General features: G+C 40.0%; 1 protein-coding gene across 3 annotated transcripts in view; it reads left to right on the top strand.

Annotated features, from left to right (window-relative positions):
* The window catches only part of PCCA (propionyl-CoA carboxylase subunit alpha), a 450,132-nt gene that overhangs the window by 130,032 nt on the left and 298,118 nt on the right, over window positions 1-21,982 (top strand). For all 3 annotated transcript variants that reach the window (XM_030921949.1, XM_030921950.1, XM_010368513.2), the window contains exon 8: window positions 18,455-18,491. In XM_030921949.1, coding sequence (XP_030777809.1) covers window positions 18,455-18,491 — 37 coding nt within the window. The remainder of the gene's footprint in view (window positions 1-18,454; window positions 18,492-21,982) is intronic.

The raw sequence follows: 21,982 nt of genomic DNA, 5'->3' as shown, positions 1-21,982 counted from the left end.
CCATTTTAGTATTAGGTAAATGCCTCCTTCCTACACTGGAGTGCAACAGCTTCTGATGGCAGGGATGCTGCTCTCTTTATTACTGTATCACATGTGCATGGTGCCTAACATATTGTCAGTGCTTAGTCAGTGCTCACTAAGTATTTGTTGAATAAATAATATTCTAGGAGGTACATTTTATACACAATACCTATTTAATACACATTGTCTGCCATTTAGTACATATTGATTAGTCACATTTATGAAAGATACCAAAAGAAACCAAAAACCAAGAGAAAAAAATAAAACACAATAGAAACAGATCCACATATACTTTAGATATTGGAATTGGCTGAGATAACTATGATTTATACGTTAAAGAAATCCGAGGAAAATATGGAGAAAATAGATAAGTATATAAGGAAATCCAGGCTTGTAATCCCAGCACTTTGGGAGGCCGAGGTGGGCAGGTCACCTGAGGTCAGGAGTTCGAGATCAGCCTGGTCAACATGGCAAAACCCTGTCTCTACTGAAAATACAAAAATTATTCTAGTGTTGTGGCAGGTGCCTGTAATCCCAGCTACTTGGGAGGCTGAGGCCTGAGAATCGCTTGAACCTGGGAGGTGGAGGTTGCAGTGAGCCAAGATCACACCGTTGCACTCCAGCCTGGGCAAGAAGAGCGGAAGTCTGTCTCAAAAAAAAAAAAAAAAGAAAAGAAAAGAATTTCACAAGAGAATTTGAATCTATTTTAAACATTAAATACAAGACTGGGCGCAGTGGCTTATGCCTTTAATCCCAGCACTTTGGGAGGCCAAGGTGGGTGGATCATGAGGTCAGGAGTTCAAGACCAGCCTGGCCAGCATGATGAAACCCCGTCTCTTAAAATACAAAAATTAGCCAGACATGGTGGTGCGCACCTGTAATCCTAGCCACTCGGGAGGCTGAGTAGGAGAATCACTTGACCTCAGGAGGTGGAGGTTGCAGTGAGCCAAGATCATGCCACTGCACTCCAGCCTGGGTGACACAGCGAGACGCCATCTCAAAAAAAAGAAAGAAATTATTTAACTGCAAATATGTGAAAATAAGGACTTTAGATAGACTTAACATTGGACTCAACCAAGCAAAATATAAATATAGTATCCATGTTATAGCACGTATCAGGTTTTTTTCTTCTTTTTTTGTGGCTGAGTGATATTCTATTGTATGAGTGTACCACTTTAAAAATATCCACCTGAGGTCAGGAGTTCGAGACCAGCCTGGTGAACATGGCAAAACCCCGTCTCTACTAAAAATACAAAAAAATTAGCCGGGCATGGTGGCAGGCGCCTGTAATCTCAGCTACTCTGGAGGCTAAGGCAGGAGAATCGCTGGAACCCTGGGGGCAGAGGTTGCAGTGAGCTGAGATGGCGCCACTGCACTCCAGCCTGGGCAACAGAATAAGACTCTGTCTCAAAAAAAAAAAAAAAAAAAAAAAAAAAAAAAAAAAAAATCCATTCATTGGTTGAAAGACATTTGGGTTACATTTTCACCATTGCAATTAGTATTGCTACAAACATTTGTATGCAAGTATTTGCTTATATATTTGTTTGTTTGTTTTGAGATGGAGTTTCACTCTTGTTGCCCAGGCTGGAGTGCAGTGGCGTGATCTTGACTCACTGCAACCTCTGCCGAGTTCAAGTGATTCTCCTGCCTCAGCCTCCCAAGTAGCTGGGATTAGAGGCACCCACCACCATGTCTATGTCTGGCTAATTTTTTTTTTTTTTTTTTGTATTTAGTAGAGACAGGGTTTCACCATGTTAGTCAGGCTGGTCTCAAACTCCTGACCTCAGGTTATCCACCCACCTTGGCCTCCCAAAGTGCTGGGATTACAGGTGTGTGCCACTGCGCCCAGCCATATGTCTATTTTTAAGTTATTTGGGGTATGTACCCAGGAGTGGAATTCCTGGGTCATGTGGTGATTCTATGTTTATCTTTTTGAGGAACTGTCAGGCATCCAAACCTTTATCTACTCCCTTCCTCTTGTATAATCCACTCCTCTTCAATTTGAGTAGAACCCGTGAATTGCTTCTCTAACTAATAGAATATGGCAAAGGTGATGTCATGTTACTCCCTTAATTAGGTTGCATTATATGGCAAAAGTGATGGGATGTCACTGCATTCAATTACATTATGTGGCAAAGTGGTTGGGTGTCACTCCTGTGATTATGTTTCATTATATAATACTTGATCTTAACAGACTAGAGAACAAGATTCGTTTTGCTGGCTTGATAAAGTAAGCAGCCATATTGAGGAAGCCTGCTTGGCAGTGGATGGTGGGCAGATTCTAAGGATCTATGTAAGGGCAATCTCCACCCAAGAGCCAGCAAAAGGCTGGAGTCCTTCCTCATGCAGCCACAAGGACATAATTCTGCCAACTATCTGAATGAGCTTGGCAGCAAATTTCTCCCCATTTGAGTCTCCAGTGACAATGCAGCCTGGTTCACTCCCTGATTGCAGCCTTGCAAACCCCTGAGTAGTGTATGATGAAATTATTGTTATTATTTCCTTATGAGGTCTTTTCCTCTTTACATTTTTGTTTTAGACATTTGTGTGAATTTGGGTAGGGGTTTGGATGTGTCATTATGAACCTTGATCTACTCAGCCTGAATATTTCTACCAGTATAATTATATATTTTTTTGACAAGGAATCTTGCCTTTTTTGTATATTCAATTTGTACTTGATTTATTCACAAGAATACTAATGCGTCACTGTCCAAATTATTTCTGGCTTGATGATGAATGATGGAGTCCTCAAGGGTTCAAGGATGAGACCATCAGGAGAGCATTTGATACGGAAATTCTGTTTATGTAGGAGATTTTTCTTTATGAAATTAATGGATGTAGTATCTCATAGGAAGGGAATGTTTCTTGGCTAAAGGTCCAAAGGTGACCGTTGTGTGCTGGGATGTGGGAAATACGACAGTTATTATCGATATCTATCAACCGAGTAGTTTGTTGATTCAGAGGGAGAGCTTGTGGAACAAAGGCAGGAATTAAGGTAAATATTGTGCCACTCATATCAATAAATTTTTTACTTGTTTCTCCACTAATAATTAGTGAAAATTCTTCTTGTGAGTTGAAGAGTAAAAGGAGAAATGGGTACTTGATTTGCTGTTAGAACGTTGCCTACTATCATTTTTTCCCCTATTCTCTTGAATAAAGCAGAACAATTATTTTTCCGTTGTAATTTCTTCTTAGTGTCTCACGTGTCTTTATCAAAAGACTGGTGTTTAATTTTTGGAGTGGGAGCATCTAGTTTTATCTTCAAGGTTATCATCTTATTCTGGGTCCTATACTGCCTTTGTTTTCAGGCTCTCTTGAAATGTGTAATATGGAGTTATGTTGTTTGACTGTGGTGCCTTCCCAGCCAATTTTTGCTTGTTTATGACATTTTCTGTTTCTGGCCTAAGGCTGCGCACAAGAAGTGAGGAAGGAGCTGGGGTCACAATTACTTCAGGGCTTACTCCTGAATGCTAACTGAAGGTAGTAAGAACCCACCCTGGAAGTCTCCAAGGGGGTTATCCTTTGTCTGCTAGCACAACTGGATTAGAGTTACCTGTTTTCACAGGAAAGATTTTGGTGATAGCCTTCAAAAGACCTGTCCAATATCTACAGTTTCTTTTTTTCTTTTCTTTTCTTTTTTTTTTTTTTGAGATGGAGTCTCTTTCTGTCACCCAGGCTGGAGTGCAGTGGCACAATCTTGGCTCACTGCAACCTCTGCCTCCCGGGTTGAAATGGTTCTCCCAGCCTCCCAAGTAGCTGGGACCACAGGTGTGCAGCACCATGCCCGGCTACTTTTTTTTTTGTATTTCTAGTAGAGACTGTGTTTCACCATGTTGGTCAGGTCTTGAACTCCTGACCTCAAGTGATACACCTGCCTTGGCCTCCCAAAGTGTTGGGATCACAGGCGTGTGCCACCACACCCAATCATTCAGTTTTTCTAAACCCCACTAGCTTTCTGTGCGTTTGGGGTCTGAAGTCACTGTCAGGATATTTCTCGTTTCCCCTTTCTAATAGGTCTTCCTCTTTCCCTCTCCCTGTTCCCCACTTTGTAACTATCCTTGGTGAAATGATGCCATTTAGAAAGAGAAGACCGTGAATTTGCATTACATATTTAAGGCATTTGAAGAGCAGAAGTCTGACTCTGAGAGACCAGAGACTTAGTCTGAGCCAAACTCGTGAGAGTCTCCTAGGAGCATATTGAATATGTTGTTTGTGCACCTCATGAATTGGGCTCACAACCTAATGGTTGGCCGTCTCTAACTGCAAACCTGACAGTGCCTTGTCGGTTTAAGATTTGGAAAGACTGTATCTCCTAGGCCCAGACTTCCATGGACAAAGCAAGTCAAGACGGAGGAAAATACTCAAGGTTCCCAGGTAAATTGTGTTCTGTTGGGATGGTGATCTGAGGAAACCTTCTGAACTCACTGGCTTCTAGAGTCAGCATGAAGATGGGCTTATGAAGCCTATGCCTGTCTTCTTTCAGGTGAACTTTGACTTATGGACTTAGAAAAAAAATGTTGAGGACATTATGTTTGTAATATGGGAGGTTTCTTCCAATATTAAACATTTTCAAATGTGATCAGAAATTCAGCGGGTCTTTATTCCTACAGTTCTTGAAAAGGAAATTGGAGCTCTACCCAGTGTGAGACTCATCTCACCATTGTGGTTGGGGAGACCCCCGAGGGGGTCGCTCAGTGGGCCTCAGAGAAGCATGCAGATGCCAAGTCTAGGATCTTGAACTGTGGCTTTTAGTGGGCCTCGAACGTGTCTCTGTGGGTAATACACTTGGTTTTGCTTGTTCAACAGGTTATTTTGGTTATCTTCTTAGGAGGCTGCATCTGAATTTGCAGCCTCTGTTCTAGTAAATTTGGAAATATGGAAAGGTAGAAAGGAGAAAAGAAATCTCATCTTTTCAGTTTTTCTCCTTGTATGCATTAGATGATTTGTAACATCCTATTACACACTCAAATAATGATTGATTCTCATTGTCTGCACGAATGATTATTTCTGAATTTGTGATGCCACAACTGAACCTGCAGGTTATAGTTTTCAGATAAGCATTTAAAAATAATTTTAAAGGAATATTCTTTTGTTACCCTGGGAAATATTTTTTTTTTTTTGAGATGGAGTCTCTCCCTGGAGTGCAGTGGTGCGATCTCAGCTCACTGCAACTTCTGCGTGCCGGGTTCAAGCAATTCTCCTGCCTCAGCCTGCCGAGTAACTGGAATTACAGGCATGCACCACCATGTCCAGCTAATTTTTCATTTCATTTCATTTCAGAGATGGGGTTTCACCATGTTGGCCAGGCTGGTTTCAATCTCCTGACCTCAAGTGATCCACCTGCCTCGGCCCCCCAGAGTGCTAGGATTGTAGGTGTCCAGGTGTGAGCCACTGTGCCTGGTGGAAATAATTTTTTTTGAGACAGAGTGTCACTCTGTTGCCCAGACTGGAGTACAGTGGCACAGTCTCGGCTCACTCCATCCCCGCCCCCCTGGGTTCAAGCGATTCTTGTGCCTCCATCTCCGGAGTAGCTGGGATTATGGACATGCGCCACCATACGTGGCTAATTTTTATTTTTAGTAATTTGTGATTTTTTAGTAATTTTTGTATTTTTAGTAGAGATGAGATTTCACCATGTTGGCCAGGCTGGTCTTGAACTCCTGAGCTTGGATGATCTGCCCTCCTCAGCCTCCCAAAGTGCTGGGATTAGAGGTGGGAGCCACCATGCCCGACCGGAAATAATTTTTAATACTAATTTTATTTTTAGTTTGTTTTTATTTCTGATACAAGAGGCTGTACATATTTTTCTTTTCTTTTTTTTTTTTTTTTGAGACGGAGTCTCGCTCTGTCACCCAGGCTGGAGTGCAGTGGCCGGATCTCAGCTCACTGCAAGCTCCGCCTCCCGGGTTCACGCCATTCTCCTGCCTCAGCCTCCCGAGTAGCTGGGACTACAGGCGCCGCCACCTCGCCCGGCTAGTTTTTTTTTTTTTTTTTTGTATTTTTAGTAGAGACGGGGTTTCACTGTGTTAGCCAGGATGGTCTCGATCTCCTGACCTTGTGATCCGCCCGTCTCGGCCTCCCAAAGTGCTGGGATTACAGGCTTGAGCCACCGCGCCCGGCCACATATTTTTCTTTTAAATTTGGCTATTAGTTTAGGTTTCTGGTATAGTGACTCCACATTCACTTGGAGCTACACCGTTCACATTTACTAGTTTAGAGTCATTGAGTATAAGATTACTTTTGAGGATATCTATGCAGATAGAAATTTGCTGATGAAAATTAATAGTACTGAATTTTGGAATATCTTGTGTTTTTAGCAACTGTGTTAGCAACAGTTTTTCATTGGCAGAGTGCATATGCCAATTATAGGTAATTCTATCTTTTAAAAAAGTTTAGTGTTTTTAAAATTAGTCTACAGTATTTTTAAGACTAAATTATTTTCCTTGGTGATCGTATTCTACTTTTTTTGCCCAAGTAGTTTCCACCAGTTATGATGCAATTTTCGTTTGTTACATTTCTCCTTCAAACCTTTGTTCCTTTCTTATTTGAATATTTAGGATGTTACATGGAGACAGTTTACCCATACTCCTTTAAAGCATTGTGTGCAGTACTTCAGTGGTCTTCTGCAACTGTTTTCTTTATGGCTTATTAATCTGTCCTTGAATCATCCTTTTCCTTAGAGAGAAATTAATGTTTTAAAATGTAATTCTGAAGTAATCATTTGGTATCAAGTATTTACCTTTAACAAATTTCGTTTTATGCAAGATTTCATTACCTTGATCTCAGGAACTTGAGAGCAGAGTGAAAGGCATGCCCATAAAGATACTGAAGACAGGAATTGGGATCCCAGCTCTTTTTTTTTTTTTTTAAGGCAATGAATAACATGCCACAGATCCTGATTTCAAAGAACTTAAAGACTTCTTCGGGAGGACTGCAAGTATTGAGGCATTTGACTATGTTTTGATAATGCTAAGCTCAAGGTGCAGGGGCCCATATAAGATGGGCATGTTACCTAGTTTTAGGGTATCATTGCAGATTTTCCAATGGAAATGATAGCTAAGTAAAGCCTGAAATCTGAGTAGTAGTGAGTTAGCTGAAAAGTGAGATTGATGATGAACACAGCTCTAATGTCAGTGAAAACATCTTATTGCAAAAGCCTGGAGGTGAGAGACAGTGAGAACTCTGGAAAACTGCAGATTTGTAGTATGAGGGGCAGCGGTTAGAAAGGGAGCTAGAGAGAAAGTTAGGATCCAGATATGTGTGGGCTTTAATGTGGTGCAACTTATTTCTTGTGGTTTTGGGAGCCTCTGAATAATTGCATGCAGAAGAGTTAACATGACAGAATTGTGGCATTGGAAAACTCATTTTGGTTTGTTGTGTGGAAAATAGATTGGAGCAGAGCAAAACTTGAAGTTGGTAGACAAATTAGGATCCTCTTCTAATCCAGGATAGAAACGGCAGACCCCTAAAATAAAGTACTGTATGCAACAAAGTAGATGGTGTTGAGGAAGACGGTGGAAATGGAATCCATGGGATTATGTGATCTGTTCAACATCAGGTGTGAAGTGGAGGGAAGGATCATTGATGATTATTTTACTGCATTTGGTTGTAATACCTATCAGCACACCAGTTTCGGAAGAAATTCATTTAATATCTTGTAGTTCTAATTGTTCATTAAGAGGAAATAGTAGGCCAGGCGTGGTGGCTCACGCCTGTAATCCCAGCACTTTGGGAGGCCGAGGTGGGTGGATTATGGGGTCAGGAGATCAAGACCATCCTGGCTAACACAGTGAAATCCCATCTCTACTAAAAATACAAAAAAAATTAGCCGGGCGTGGTGGCGGGCGCTTGTAGTCCCAGCTACTCGGGAGGCTGAGGCAGGAGGGAGAATGGCTTGAACCCAGGAGGCAGAGCTTGCAGTGAGCCAAGATCGCGCCACTTCTTTCCAGGCTGGGCGACAGAGCGAGACTCCATCTGAAAAAAAAAATAAAAAAAAAGAGAGAGGAAATAGTAATACCCATTTACACCACAGAACAGCGTATGGTCATGTATTTGAATGAGTTTTGTAAATTAGGCAGTGTAGATTTAAAATAGTAATTTTTTTAATCACCTAATTAGCCAGATTTTAAAAACTGTACTCTTGCTTTAGCAGAAGGAGGCAAGTAACTAAAAAAGCTAGTGTGAAGGAAATCATTTAAAAAAGACCCTAAAAACAAAAACCAAAAATTGGAGACAAGCTGTGTCTTAGCAGTTAGAAAGTATAATATTAAACGTTAGTGTATTTGTCCCTGCTAAACCAAGAATAATTTATTTTCCTGATGAAGTCTCAAAGGCTTTATATTTTGGAAGAAAAGACTCAATTGTTTTTACTATGCTGTTTTTACAATAATAGAAAAGTGTACTACATTTTAGAAAGCTTTTTTTTTCTTTGAGATGGAGAGTGTCACTCAGTCAACCAGGCTGGAGTGCAGTGGTGCGATCTTGGCTCACTGAAAACCACCACCTTCTGGTTTCAGGTGATTCTTGTGCCTCAACCTCTCAAGTAGCTGGGTTTACAGATGTGGGACACCACATCCATCTAATTTTTGTGTTTTTAGTAGAGACAGGGTTTTGCCACGTTGCCCAGGCTGGTCTGGAACTCCTGGCCTCAAGTGATCCGCCCCCCACGGCCTCCCAAAGTGCTGGAATTGCAGGCATGAGCCACTGTGCCTGGCCGAAAGATTTGAAAGTATATTAAAACAGAAAGAATTTTCTGCCTCACTTTGAGTTAACTGGATTATGTGGAAGCCAGAAAGCCATTCCTGAGCCCAGGATTGTTAAAAAGTTTCTGCTTTGCTTTATATATGAATGCAGAATAGTTTGAGGACAGCTTTTAGGGTACAGCTATAGCTCTTACCTATAGTGTCTTGAAACAAATGATTTTTTTTTTTTTTTTTTTTTTAAATAAACAGTCACTGATTCCCTTCTAGAACCAGCTGAGGAAAGTAAACTCCTAAGTGATTTTCATGAGTGGATAGCAGGATTCTCATCCACAGAGTAGAAAATTAAGGATCAGTAAGTAGGCAGTAGCAAGTAAGAAAGATGTCTGAATCATGAATGGCGGTCGGTGTTGACACTAATACCACTATAAAAATGTATGGGTGTTTAGCATCTGGGAAGAATGATTCGAATTTGCCTGTCTTTGTTGTAGTGTTTTCTGCGCTTCCCTGTGTTTTGCCCTGTTCACCAGCAATACCGAGTTGGTAGATCGTCTGATCCAGTGCATTATAAGAGAGGAAATACATGTTTTCTCCAGTATTGGAGTGCTAGGATTAGTTCTTTGTTATCTAAGTTCAGAAGATGAGTAATGACACAGGATATAACAACTAAGGCCAGGCAGGGAAGGCACCGACATGGTAGTTTGGGGTGGCAGGCTGCCCATTTTCTCACAATTACTAACCTTAATTGAGTACCTGCTGTGGGCCAGGTATTGTTCTAATGTGTTTCAGCCTTGACTAATTTCATCTTCTTAATAACCCTATGAGATAGATACTGTTATTATGTCCATTTTACAGATGAGGAAACCAAATACCAGAGAGGCACTCTAGTAACTCAGTCATAGTCACAGAAGCAGTATTGGAGCCCAAGCCTTCCGGCATAGCGCCTGTGCTCTTTTTTTTTTTGAGACGAAGTCTTGCTCTGTCGCCCATACTGGAGTGCACTGTCACTGTCTTGGCTCACTGCAGCCTCCGCCTCCCGAGTAGCTGGGGTTACAGGCATGCGCCACCACGCCTGGCTAATTTTTTTGTTTTCTTAGTAGAGACAGGGTTTCACCATATAGGCCAGGCCGGTCTTGAATTCCTGACCTCAGGTGATCCACCCACCTCTGCCTCCCAAAGTGCTGGGGTTACAGACGTGAGCCGTGGTGCCAGGCCAACGCCTGAGCTCTTAACTACTAGGCTTGGTTGCCCCGCAGGTCGTGTTCTAGGTATTAACAAATAAATGCTTGCAGAAAAGGCACCAGATTTTTGTTAGCTCTTTTCATGTTTTTTTCTGGTTAGTTTTTCCTACTATTTAGTTGGTTTTTGTAGCATCATCCACACTCCTATCATAGTCACAGTAAAATAGGACTTTTTACTGTTATTATTCTTGGGTTGGATAATAGAGCCCACTTAATGTGAGTTGTTTTGTAATAGAGGAATAAGAGGAATAAAAGAAATGGGTACTGATTCGCTTGGTTTCGTTCTCTTTTCCATTTCTTAAGCCGTTCTTTTGGCATATTATATTCTTAGTCCTTTCCTGTAACTCTTTCCCCATCGGTGCTCAAAAGAGTTAAGTAGCTTCGGAACCTGAGTGTGCCTTCCCTCAGGACAAGCTGGGATTACAGAAAGAATGGACCACGGGGATGTTTATCACTTAGAAGAATAGAATAAAATGATATCATTGGACTCTTCTTTTTTTCCTACCTCCTGATTGGAAACCATCAGGAATACGATCATCTGAGCATTTTTGCTGACATATTTTTAATTTTTGTGTGTACTTTTCTTTGTTTTCTCAATTGTATTACTTGTGATATGAAAATAAAACTATTCTAAACACTCAAATGAAAATATTTAAGGGAAAATGAATAGCATCAAATTTGTTTTATCACTTCTGCTGAAAGTTTTATATTTGACTTTTTTTCCCCCCCAGACAGGGTCTTGCTTTGTCACCCAAGCTGGAGTGCAGTGGTGCCATCTCAGCTCACCGCAACTTCTGCCTCCCAGGTTCAATCAGTTCCTCTGCCTCAGCCCCCAGAGTAGCTGGGATTACAGGCGCATGCCACCACGCCTGGCTAATTTTTGTATTTTTAGTAAAGACGGGGTTTCACCATGTTGGCCAGGCTGGTCTCCAACTTCTGACCTCGTGATCCGCCCGCCTCAGCCTCCCAAAGTGTTGGGATTATAGGCGTGAGCCACCACACCTGGCATATTTGACTTTTCTTCCATTTTGGGGATGATTATTATGTAATGTGTCAGAAATTTTCTTTTAATAAATTATAGGATATTATTGAACATTATGTTAACAGAATCTATTGTTCTAAGCTCTTTCATAGTTTCATGTATTGTGTGTCATGTAATTTATAGATGTGAGGGCTGTCTTAAGAATATTCTAAAGAGTGTTAAGCATAATCAACTCCACTTTTTCTTCAAATATTACCAAGGTGCATTTGTGAAGAGATAATGTTGTTTTGTTTAAAATATAATTATTTTATATAAATAAAGAACAAAGGCTGGGTGCAGTGGCTCACGCCTGTAATCCTAGCACTTTGGGGGGCTGAGGTGGGAGGATCACTTGAGGTCAGGAGTTCAAAACCAGCCTGCCAACATGGTGAAACCCTGTCTCTACTAAAAATACAAAAAAAAAAATTAGTCATGCGTGGTGGTGTGCACCTGTAATCCCAGCTACTTGGGAGGCTGAGGCGGGAGAAACGTTTGAACCCAGGAGGTGGAGGTTGCAATGAGCGGAGAGCGCTCCATTGCACTCCAGCCTGGGCGACACAGCAAGACTCTCTCTTTGTCTCAAAAAAAAAAAAAAAAAAGAAAGAAAAAAGCACAAAGTATGTTTAGTAAAATAAAGTTTAACCTTTTACATTTTTATGAAATAAAGTTTGGTATCTGTACATTGAAATGAGCTGCTTTCTATTGTTTTGTATTATAACTTAAACTTGTGGCTTTTCAATTTGAAAACTTACTGCCATGTAGAATTTGATTTTTTTTCCCTAATGCAACACTTTACTTAAAAATTGTGGAGTAGAACTATATTTTTTAGAAGAGCAGGTTTTATGAAACCTAAAATTCAAACTGTGGAAGTTGCATGATGTGGTGGAAGAAGTGCTGGACTGAGAATTCCGAGAATATCAGGCTTGGTTTTGCCCAATGCCAACAGTATTTCATTGAGTGCACCTTGTTTTAAACTGAAGCAAAACCGAAATGTAAAAAGTAAAGTAGAGGTTCCTCTTCAAAGACTTTCCTTTGCATCTGATTGGGAATAAATAGTAACTTCTCTTAGAAGCAAAATTGATTCAAAGGCCTGTGCTAAGATTCTTAAATATCTGCTAGCTGTAATAAAGAAATCAATGTACTTTATGTTCTTAGCTCCCACAATGTAGCCTAAATATTTACCCTGGCATGCTTATACTGGTCCAAGCAAGCATTAAGTCATAGCCTGTTCCTCTTCCTTATTTGAAGCTGTTTTTACCTTTCTCAGCATTCCACAAGATACTTCCTCCTTCCTTTGTTCTCCTGTGCCTTTGCCTCTTTTACAAAGTTCTACGTTGCTAGCCAGTCAGGACAAATACAGAATGTGAGGTCCCGTTCCAGCCAATGGAAACTGGACACAGCAGTGGGGTGGACGCCTCAGGTTATAAATGACCCTGTCTCCATTGTTCAGTGTACTCACATGGCAGAACTGCTGGCAAGTGTACCCTTTCTGCAGAAAGTACAAATGACCTTGCTGAGGAAATTAAATTTATGTTCAAGTGCTATTTCTTTACGGCACCAGGGAACAAGCATTTCTAACAGAAGTCTGTTTGGTTCTTGAGTCCCTGCCCTGAACTCCTGCCTTTGGATGTCAGTTAACTCATTTACAAAACTGCTGCTCTGGAGATAAATAGTTCTGTTGGCATTTATGAGATTGTGTCTTCTCCTAACAGACTTACTTTTATGGAAGCTGATGTAGATAGTTGTGTATTCATGGGAGAAATAATGTGTTGATTGCGTGAATTTGCTAAACTCTGGGGATTTAGTAGAGTAAGACAGCTAGTTGTTGCCCTCACGAAGGTTAAGTGTGACAAGGGCTGTCATAATTGCAAGGCGTGGTATATGTGATCACACAGTGATGATACCTAGCTAGGTGTGGGAGGACTGGAAAGGCACCCTAAAGAAAGTGGCAGGCTGGGCATGGTGGTTCATGGCTGTAATCCCAGCACTTTGGGAGGCTGAGGTGGGCGGATCACCTGAGGTCAGGAGTTCGAGATCAGTCTGGTCAAAATGGTGAAACCCTGTCTCTCCTTAAAATACAAAAATTAGCTGGGTGTGGTGGTGTGCGCCTGTAGTCCCAGCTACTTAGGAGGCTAAGGCAAGAGAATTACTTGAACTCAGGAGGCAAAGGTTGCAGTGAGTGGAGATTGTGCCGCTGCACTCCAGCCTGGGTGACAGAGACTCCACCTCAAAGAAAAAGAAAGAACGTGGCATTAGCTGAAATTGGAAGCATGCCACCCTGAACTCTGGGAGGAAATGGTTATTTTCCTCTCACCCAGACTACTGCCTCCCAGCCTGTCTCTTAGATCCCTCTTGCCTCTCAAAGTGTTCATTTGTTTGCTCATTCATTCATTTATTCTTCCAACACTGTTGATTGAATAACGCCTGTGCCAGGCACTGTGCTCGGGATTTTAAATACCTAACTTGAAACAGCTGGACAGAGGTTTCTGTCCTTATGGAGCTTACATCGAGCTAGGGAGTTGCAGAGGGTGGACAGTGCACAAGATAAGTAAGCAGATGCTATGCCAGAATTCTGCAGCCTGCAACCAGAGCGAGTCCTTCATTTCCTTGCTCTGAGGTTGCAGTTCAGTCTCTTTCATGTGACTGTGAGGCCCTGCTTACCCCCAGCCTCTCTCTTCAGGTCCTAGACACTCTGTTTTTCACGACGGTTTTATTTCTTAGGTCTCCTTTCAGTCACCACGCCTGAGAAAGTTTTCAGGAATCCATTTTTGGATTAGAGATCCCCTGTTGTCACATGCCCCCTTTACAACTTATACATAACATGCACCCCATAATCATTCCTTAGCTGCTGTGTGGCTGTATTTAAGGTTTGTCTTTTCTACCAGCCTGTAAATTACCTGTTGGCTAAGATGATGCCTTTCTTGTTCTGTTCTGTGTTTTCAGGGCCCATAATTGGGCCTATTGTAATAAGAGCTGGTTTGGTGAAAGGAAGTAAAAGGGGAGAGAGTTTCTGGCTGAGCCTGGCTGAACTGAGAAGGCCGTGCGAGGCTGGGGAGCCTGCCTGAGCCTTGGTGGCAGGGTGAGGTGCAGGATGAACAGGGGTGGGGCTGAGACTCGTGCCTGGGCAGACAGCTTCAAGTATTGAAGCCAGCCTAGGGAGTTCAACCTTGGTTTTGAGGCTATGGGATGTCATGAAAAGCTTAAGTGGATTTTGGGGACTCCTAGTTTGTTTTAATAACATTAAATATGTTCTCAAAATCATTAATAATTTGAAAAACAACTTCAGACATGGCTGACTTAATTTTTAAACTATGAAAATATGAAGTATGTAATTATGATTCTTATGGTAAAAAAGTTCAACATGTACGTAAGAGCATACAATTTTAATTTCCCCTTTCCTACTACTTTTAATCCTACTTTTTAAATTTAATTTTTTTTTTTTTTTTAAATATAGACAAGGTCTTGCAAGTGTTGCTCAGGTTGATACAGAACTCCTGGGCTCAAGCGATCTTCCTGCCTGGGCCTCCTGAGTAGCTGAGATTATAGGCCTGAGTTACCATGCCTGGCTGTCCATCCTACTTTTGATTAGTAACTTGGTTTTGGTAGCTGTCCAAAGCATAAACTTTCCTGTGCATTCAAATGTGTATTTCTGTCTTAACGTAGGTAAGGTCATACTCTATGTACTCCAACTTGCTACCCCTGCCCCCAGTATATACTTTATTTTGCTTATTTTTACAGTGTAAGAGTTACTCTCTTAAAACTTAATTGTCATTCATCATTGCCTTGTATGGAACCAAGGCATCTCGGACCACGTACCAAATTCCATAAGGCCTGGCCAGAACAGGGCCATGCTGTCCATGCTCCTTATGTTGTGCTTTGCTGCTGCTTCCTTACTGTGTTTCAACTTTAGCTGACTGATATTCTTTCCCTATTAAATTGCTTCCTCATCTAGGATTTTTGTATGTGCAGTTCCCTCTGTCTAGTAACTTTTCTGCCTGATCTTTTCATGGTAGCTAGCTGTGTGTGTGTGTGTGTGTGTGTGTGTGTGTGTGTGTGGTTTTAGAGACAGAGTCTCACTTTATTTCCCAGGCAGGAGTACAGTGTTGCCATCATGGCTCACTGCAGCCCTGACCTCCTGGGCTCATGCAGTCCTCCTGCCTCAGCCTCCCAAGTAGCTGGGACTACAGGTCCCACAACCACACCCAGTAATTTTTGTATTTTTTGTGGAGATAGGGATCTTGCCATGTTACCCAGGCTAGTCTCAAACTCGTCCCCTCAAGTGATCCTCCCATCTTGGCCTCCCAAAGTGCTGGGATTACAGGTGTGAGCCACTGTGCTTGGCCTGGCTAGATTTCTTTATCCTTAGGTTTAAAATTTCACTCCAGAAGGCCCTGTCTGAGCAGCCTGTCTGAAACAAGCTCTCCCTGGTTTTCTTGCCTCAATACTCTTTGTTTCTGTGTAACATTTATTTTAGTTATCAGTTGATTTGTTTATTTTCTGTTTCTCTCATTAGTTTGTAATAAGCTCCTTGAGGACAGAAAATGTATTTCATGTAGTGTTGCTGGGCAGATAGTTATTGAATTAATGTATAAGTGGTTGAATAAGAACATATAGATCAACTGCATTCTTTCTAAAGGCTAATATTTCATCTTATGGATGTACTAGTCCCTTATTGAAGGCTTATTAAATTGTTTTTCAGATTTTTTTTCTTATTAAAGCACCACCAACGAATTCAAAATAATGAATTTCTTTGAAGGTCTGTGTCCATGCATGTGGGTATGTCTGTAGGATGACTTCCCAGGAGTAAAATTTTAGAACAAAAGATAACATGTCCTCAAACTTTTGATAAATACTGGCAGTTTCTTTTAAAAAAAGATTATACCATTTTCTGCGATACCGGTAATATAAGAAGTATTTACCTTTGTCATCCTGGCCATTATCAGATTTTAATTTGCTGGATGAAAAGTGAGATCTCATTGTTTTAATTTGTGTTTCTGTGATTATGACCAAGGCTGAGCATAGATATTTTCCTTTGGGATGTGTTTTTATGTGAAGAGCTTTTAGTTTCATCTTTGGCCCAGTTTTTGGTGATGATTGTTGGCCTTTTTTAGTTGATTCAGAGTTTGATTAAAATTTTTTTAAACTTATGATGTGTTATAGGCAACTTTTACAGTGATGTCACTTAGTGTCATTGAATTTGGAGCTATATAGGGCTTTCTTTTTTTATCTTTTCAAAAGTAATTTTGTAGAGCCTGATAATGAAACTTTGTTCAGAAAGACCATATTGGAGCTGAATGCATAATATTTAGTAGTTTATTATTGAACCAGTAATAGAGCTTTTAATGTCCACTGCATAATAGACCCTCAGTAAAGAATTTTTGGATGAATGAGTGACAAGTGAAAAGTTAATTTTTAAGGCAGCTTGATTTTATTTGAAAGTTCATTTAGTAGAATTTGATTTTCATAGTAAGAAAACTTAAGCATACTGTTAAGTTGCAAGATAAGATTGCTTTGTGGCATTCTACAGAAGTATTGGATTTGTGGCAGTGGAATTTTTAGTTTGCCGTGTCAGATATAGATATGGCTTTATATATCGACACACAGCTATAACATGTATATGAAAATAAGTGACAAAATATGACTGATGAATTTTTGAATTACCTTTTAAAATTTGCCTGTTCTCTCAAGTGATGAACTTTTTAGATAGCAGTTTATTTTCTCTCATCACATTGGAAAGAAATGTTAAAAGTTTTCTTCTAGGTTTATTATAATCCAGTCTTCATCAGCCATCACTCTTCCTGTATTTTGTTCAAGAGGCACTAATTGTTCACATTTGGCAGGTTTAACACTTCCTGACAGAGAGGCTGTTAAGGGGAAGTATTCTCCAATAACTGTCACTGGCTGGAACAAAGAACCTTCCAACTCAATGTGTGGAAACCACTAACATTCTTAAATGACCCTTTTCATGGATTTTCATCCCTTTAAGCTAAAATTTGGAGAATGTAGGGTCAGCGAAAACAGCAAGGTGTAATAAAGCAGTAAACCTTGATTTTGGAAGGATAGGGTGGGAGGTATAGATTTATCTCTGACTTGAAAACAATTGTTATTTGGAAAATCTCATTAGCAGATGTGACTGCTTGGAGTAAAAAAAAAAAAAAAAAACAAAAAACAACTTAAAACTGATGTCGCTTTCAGGACCGCTTTGAACTTAACAAGCACCTATTTGTGGAGCAGACTGGCTAATGAAAGGAAATTAAATTTTTCTGACAACTTCCCCTGCCAACCTCCTTATTCAGGAGATGTTATTAGGTACTGAAGACCTTTAAGGAAGATTTTTTTTTATTAGACATAAGTGAACCAGTTATAAACATCCCCTTTCTCCCCCCTTTCTTGGAGGATTCTGACATGGTTGCTCTACATTTTAAATGTTTTAGCTTAAAAGCTTAAAAAACACTGGGCTTCACTTCAGCATTTTAGTCATTTTCTAAAAATTCAGTCACACCAGCTGTGGTTTCAAAACAATATTGTCAGTTGTTGTGATAGTTTAGTTTGTGTCACTGAATTACACACACACACACACACACACACACACACACACACACACGAAGGAGGCTTAGATTTCAACGTTATCTTTATTGTTATTTGGGGAAATGATTCAGCATTGTCCTGTGTTGGATGTGTTAGGTGAAGGTTAATGATCAGTGAAATTACTTAGATTCAAGGGAAGTTTTTGTCTTTTCCGTTTCTTAGAGGCAGAAGTGGCATTGGTTAATATTTAGCAATAACCAATCCTTAAATGGATAAACTCTTACCTTTTACTGTTTAGGGAGGCGTTTTCTTTCTTTTGCTTTTTGGAGTTTTTTCTCCAATAGTTGGTTCATTGAAATTAAAGTTTTAATTTATGTAACAAGATACAATTAGACGAAAGAAACAATAGAACAGAAAAGGTAATGCAGATTGCCAAAGGGATTTTTTGGAACAATTTGTAATTACTGTAGGTACTGGAAATTAACTTTTATATTTCTGGAAAATCGATCAACTACTCCCAAACAATAGAGAATCAACTCCCCCTGCTGACAGAATCTAGGAAAACATGACGCATAATATTGGACAGAAACAAGCTGGCTGCGGACAAGCTTTAATGACCTGATTTATGATTCAGTATTGATTGTAAACATCTAAATTCTGCCATTAAATTCCGGCAACTGCACCAAATCATTGGCAATTCTGGTAGTGCTTCCTGCCAGCTCATTTCAACTGCTTTGAGTTTCTTAATATAATAATGATGAGGTAGAATTTACATTCCACTTATGGTATTAATTTTACATTTCTCTGAATGAAAAGGGTTAGAAGGTTGTAAAATTGAACATTAAATGAATCGGAGGAGACAGTAGTGCAATATATGACTGCCCTAAAGACATTGTGCAATGCCTCATGGGATTAATGTTGAGTCTCATTTCCTGCTTTTACAGGATGCAGAAGAAGCTGTCAGAATTGCAAGGGAAATTGGTAAGTCCTTAAATTAACTTTGGTAGGGTTACTGTGTCTTTCAGCAGATATGGTTGAGTCAACAGGTAATAAGTAATTCCCATAGAGCAAATAATACTTTAATAGTTTTAGATTTTGATTACTTGTTGCTCTGGAAGGATTTATCAGTTGAATTACCAAATTCTATTATTAAAGGAGACTTTAAAGAGTAATTTGACTTTAGCTATACATAGCTCTTTTGTAAGATGAAATCACAGGCTAATTCGAAGAAGGAATTGTCTTAAGAATTCTAAAGATTGGATATAAGTTTAATGTCAATTTATATGTACATAGTTGAATGTGGTTTGTTAAAATTAAGACCATTTGGATTAAAATGAAGATACCATATTAGACATAGTTCGTTAAGTTTTTGCCTTTTTCTAAGATGTTAGGTATCAACTTAATCTTGCTAAACAGGAAAGATAAAATAGATGTGGGAAATTAGAACTGAATGTTCTAAATTGCAATAAAAGGTAGACTGGAGGAGTTTTAATGGCTGTTTTACATGTACTTGTATTTGGGGCAGTGTTTCCCAGCTTTTTAATTTCTTTTCTTTTCTTTTCTTTTTTTTTAAGATGGAGTTTCGCTCTTGTTGCCCAGGCTGGAGTGCAATGGCGCGTTCGTGGCGCACTGCAACCTCCACCTCCTGGGTTCAAGTGATTCTCCTGCCTCAGCCTCCCTAGTAGCTGGGATTACAGGTGCCCGCCATCACGCCCAGCTAATTTTTTGTATTTTTGGTAGAGACGGGGTTTCACTATGTTGGCCAGGCTGGTCTCGAACTCCTGACTGCAGGCGATCCACCTGCCTCAGTCTCCCAAAGTGCTGGGATTGCAGGTGTGAGCCACCGCGCCCGACTTGCAACTTTTTAATTTTAAAAATATTCTTGGCGGTCATGAGAACTATTTTTGGTATCTGCTAATTGAGAAAATGTTTAAGGGCGTGCTATTATCATGGATTAACAATATTGTTAAATAACTTTGCAGGTTTCATAATCAAATCAGTAATTGTATATATTTGACAGAAATGTGTACAGAGATGAGAGAAATTAGGCAATGCTTGCAGTCAGGGATCGCAGCATCTTCTCAGCATTCCTGCACTCCTCAGTCCAAGCATCTCATCGTGCCACACAAACATTTCTATAGGCCTGTTTTCTCATTAAGATTATTTAGATCTATTTTCTGCCTCTAGAGAGCATTTGATTTGGCAAAGTTCATGTAGTTGTGATATGTAGAAATATCTTATTGATCTGGAAGTGATCACTTGTACTAATAAGCGTGTTCTTTGCAAATGGGACAGTCTAACTTAGCAGGTCTTTAGTGATCTGAAAAGCAGTTTGTCTTGTTGCATCCTTGTTTATAGTTGGTTCTGTCTAAATTATTTGGGCTTTGCTCATCATTAAGTGTGTTTTGTTGTTTGCTTTGCAAAAATCTATCTTATTGATATAGGTCCTGGATTTAAGACCAGACCATAGAAAATCTTATTTTATCTGACCACCTCATCTCTTCGTTATTTTTTTTCAGAATCATTAATGTTTCACAAAGCATTTCAGTACTTCATAGGAACATTTGCTCAACTGCTAAATAAATTGGACTCTATGTAACTGATTCTGTGGTTTCTTTATTGAGAAAAATGGAAAGTTTCTGTCCACCGTTTGAAATCACTGGTGTTCCTCATTGCCTAAGAGGCATGTAATATACCTACTGGCTTTTGAGGATAGTTTTCTAAAATAGTTTAATTTCATCCTATCAGACATCTTTACATTTAAAAAGCCCTTTTTCTAGTTCTAGGTTAGACATTATTATCAATCAACCTCAATGGATATAATAATACTGTTTTTATTATAATAGTATCTATGTAAAAAAGGATAGTATTTAGAGAAATTTGGGGAAATAAAGGGATTAGATGAAAATCTACAGTTACACTGCAGTGCCACATTTTGAATGGTGAATCTTGGACTCGCAAGTATTCCCTTTGTGTAAATGGCAGGCTGTGGATTGCTTTGCTTGCTTTCATGCCTTTTCTTCCACTCTTTTTTTTTTTTTTTTTGAGACAGAGTTTTCATTCTTGTTTCCCAGGCTGGAGTGCAGTGGCTCAATCTCTGCTCACTGCCACCCCCGCCTCCTGGGTTCAGGTGATTCTCCTGCCTTCGCCTCTGGAGTAGCTGGGATTACAGGCACACACCACAATGCCAGCTAAATTTTTTTGTAGTTTTAGTAGAGATGGGTTTCACCATACTGGCCAGGTTGGTCTCAAACTCCTGACCTTAGGTGATCTGCCCACCTCAGCCTCCCAAAGTGCCAGGATTATAGGCATGAGCCAATGCACGCAGCCATCTTCCGCTTTTGTTATAACCTGTGACCTTTAAGATAACCAGTTCATCATGATGGGCCTCTCTCTAACCAGTTCTCATCACTTTGCTTGCTTCCCTCAATATTTTAAGGCTGTGCTTTACCTCCTTTTCATTTTTTAATTTTTTTCCTACTGAGGTTACCTAATCTAAGTCTCTTTTCTTTGCACTTGGGCACATCCTTTGACTCCTTTCTCTTTCCTATCTTTCTTCTTTTTTTTGAGACAGAGTCTCGTTCTGTCGCCCAGGCTGGAGTGCAGTGGCCGGATCTCAGCTCACTGCAAGCTCCGCCTCCGGGGTTTACGCCATTCTCCTGCCTCAGCCTCCCAAGTAGCTGGGACTACGGATGCCCGCCACCTCGCCCAGCTAGTTTTTTTTGTATTTTTTAGTAGAGATGGGGTTTCACCGTGTTAACCAGGATGGTCTCAATCTCCTGACCTCGTGATCCGCCCGTCTCGGCCTCCCAAAGTGCTGGGATTACAGGCTTGAGCCAAAGCGCCCGACCTCTTTCCTATCTTTCTTCTAATTCTTCCCCAGTTGCTCTCTCTCACTTGTGAAATAAATGATAGCAATCATGGCTATTAAGTATAAGACTACTGGTGTTTTGCTTATACTGAAAGAAAGGAAAACCATAAAATTTGAGGTAAAATAAACCATAAAGAACTAGGGTCATCAGCTCTTACAAAGCTTTTGGAATTTCCCTGAAAATCTCTTCTGAATCACCTCAGAAGCCTTGCATAATATCTTTTCCTTGAAGTGCTACTTTCTAAAATAAATTAAATTATGTTTTATTAAAGTCTGTTGGCTTTCTGTGTTGTTTGATATTTTCTAAGTTTTTTACTACTGATTTTATTGAGATATATCATATTTTAACTATGATTATGATTCCATGTGAAAATGTGTTCCTAGTTCTAAACAACTGAATTATAATCAAACCTTTGAACCTATCCATTTGTAAGTTGTTGATTATCCACGTGTTATACCTATTCATAGAGTTCTCACTTTTAATTCTTTCTGTGTTATGTGGTGAAAATGAAATTCATCCTGTTTTATGTGATTTCCTCCTCTCTCATGTCTTTGCTTTTCTTCTGGAACCATGAATCTATGCTGCCAAAGTAGGAAACTC

Source organism: Rhinopithecus roxellana, chromosome 18 (genome assembly GCF_007565055.1).
Source record: "Rhinopithecus roxellana isolate Shanxi Qingling chromosome 18, ASM756505v1, whole genome shotgun sequence".
NCBI lineage: Eukaryota > Metazoa > Chordata > Mammalia > Primates > Cercopithecidae > Rhinopithecus > Rhinopithecus roxellana.
This window is presented reverse-complemented; position numbering and strand designations above follow the sequence as displayed.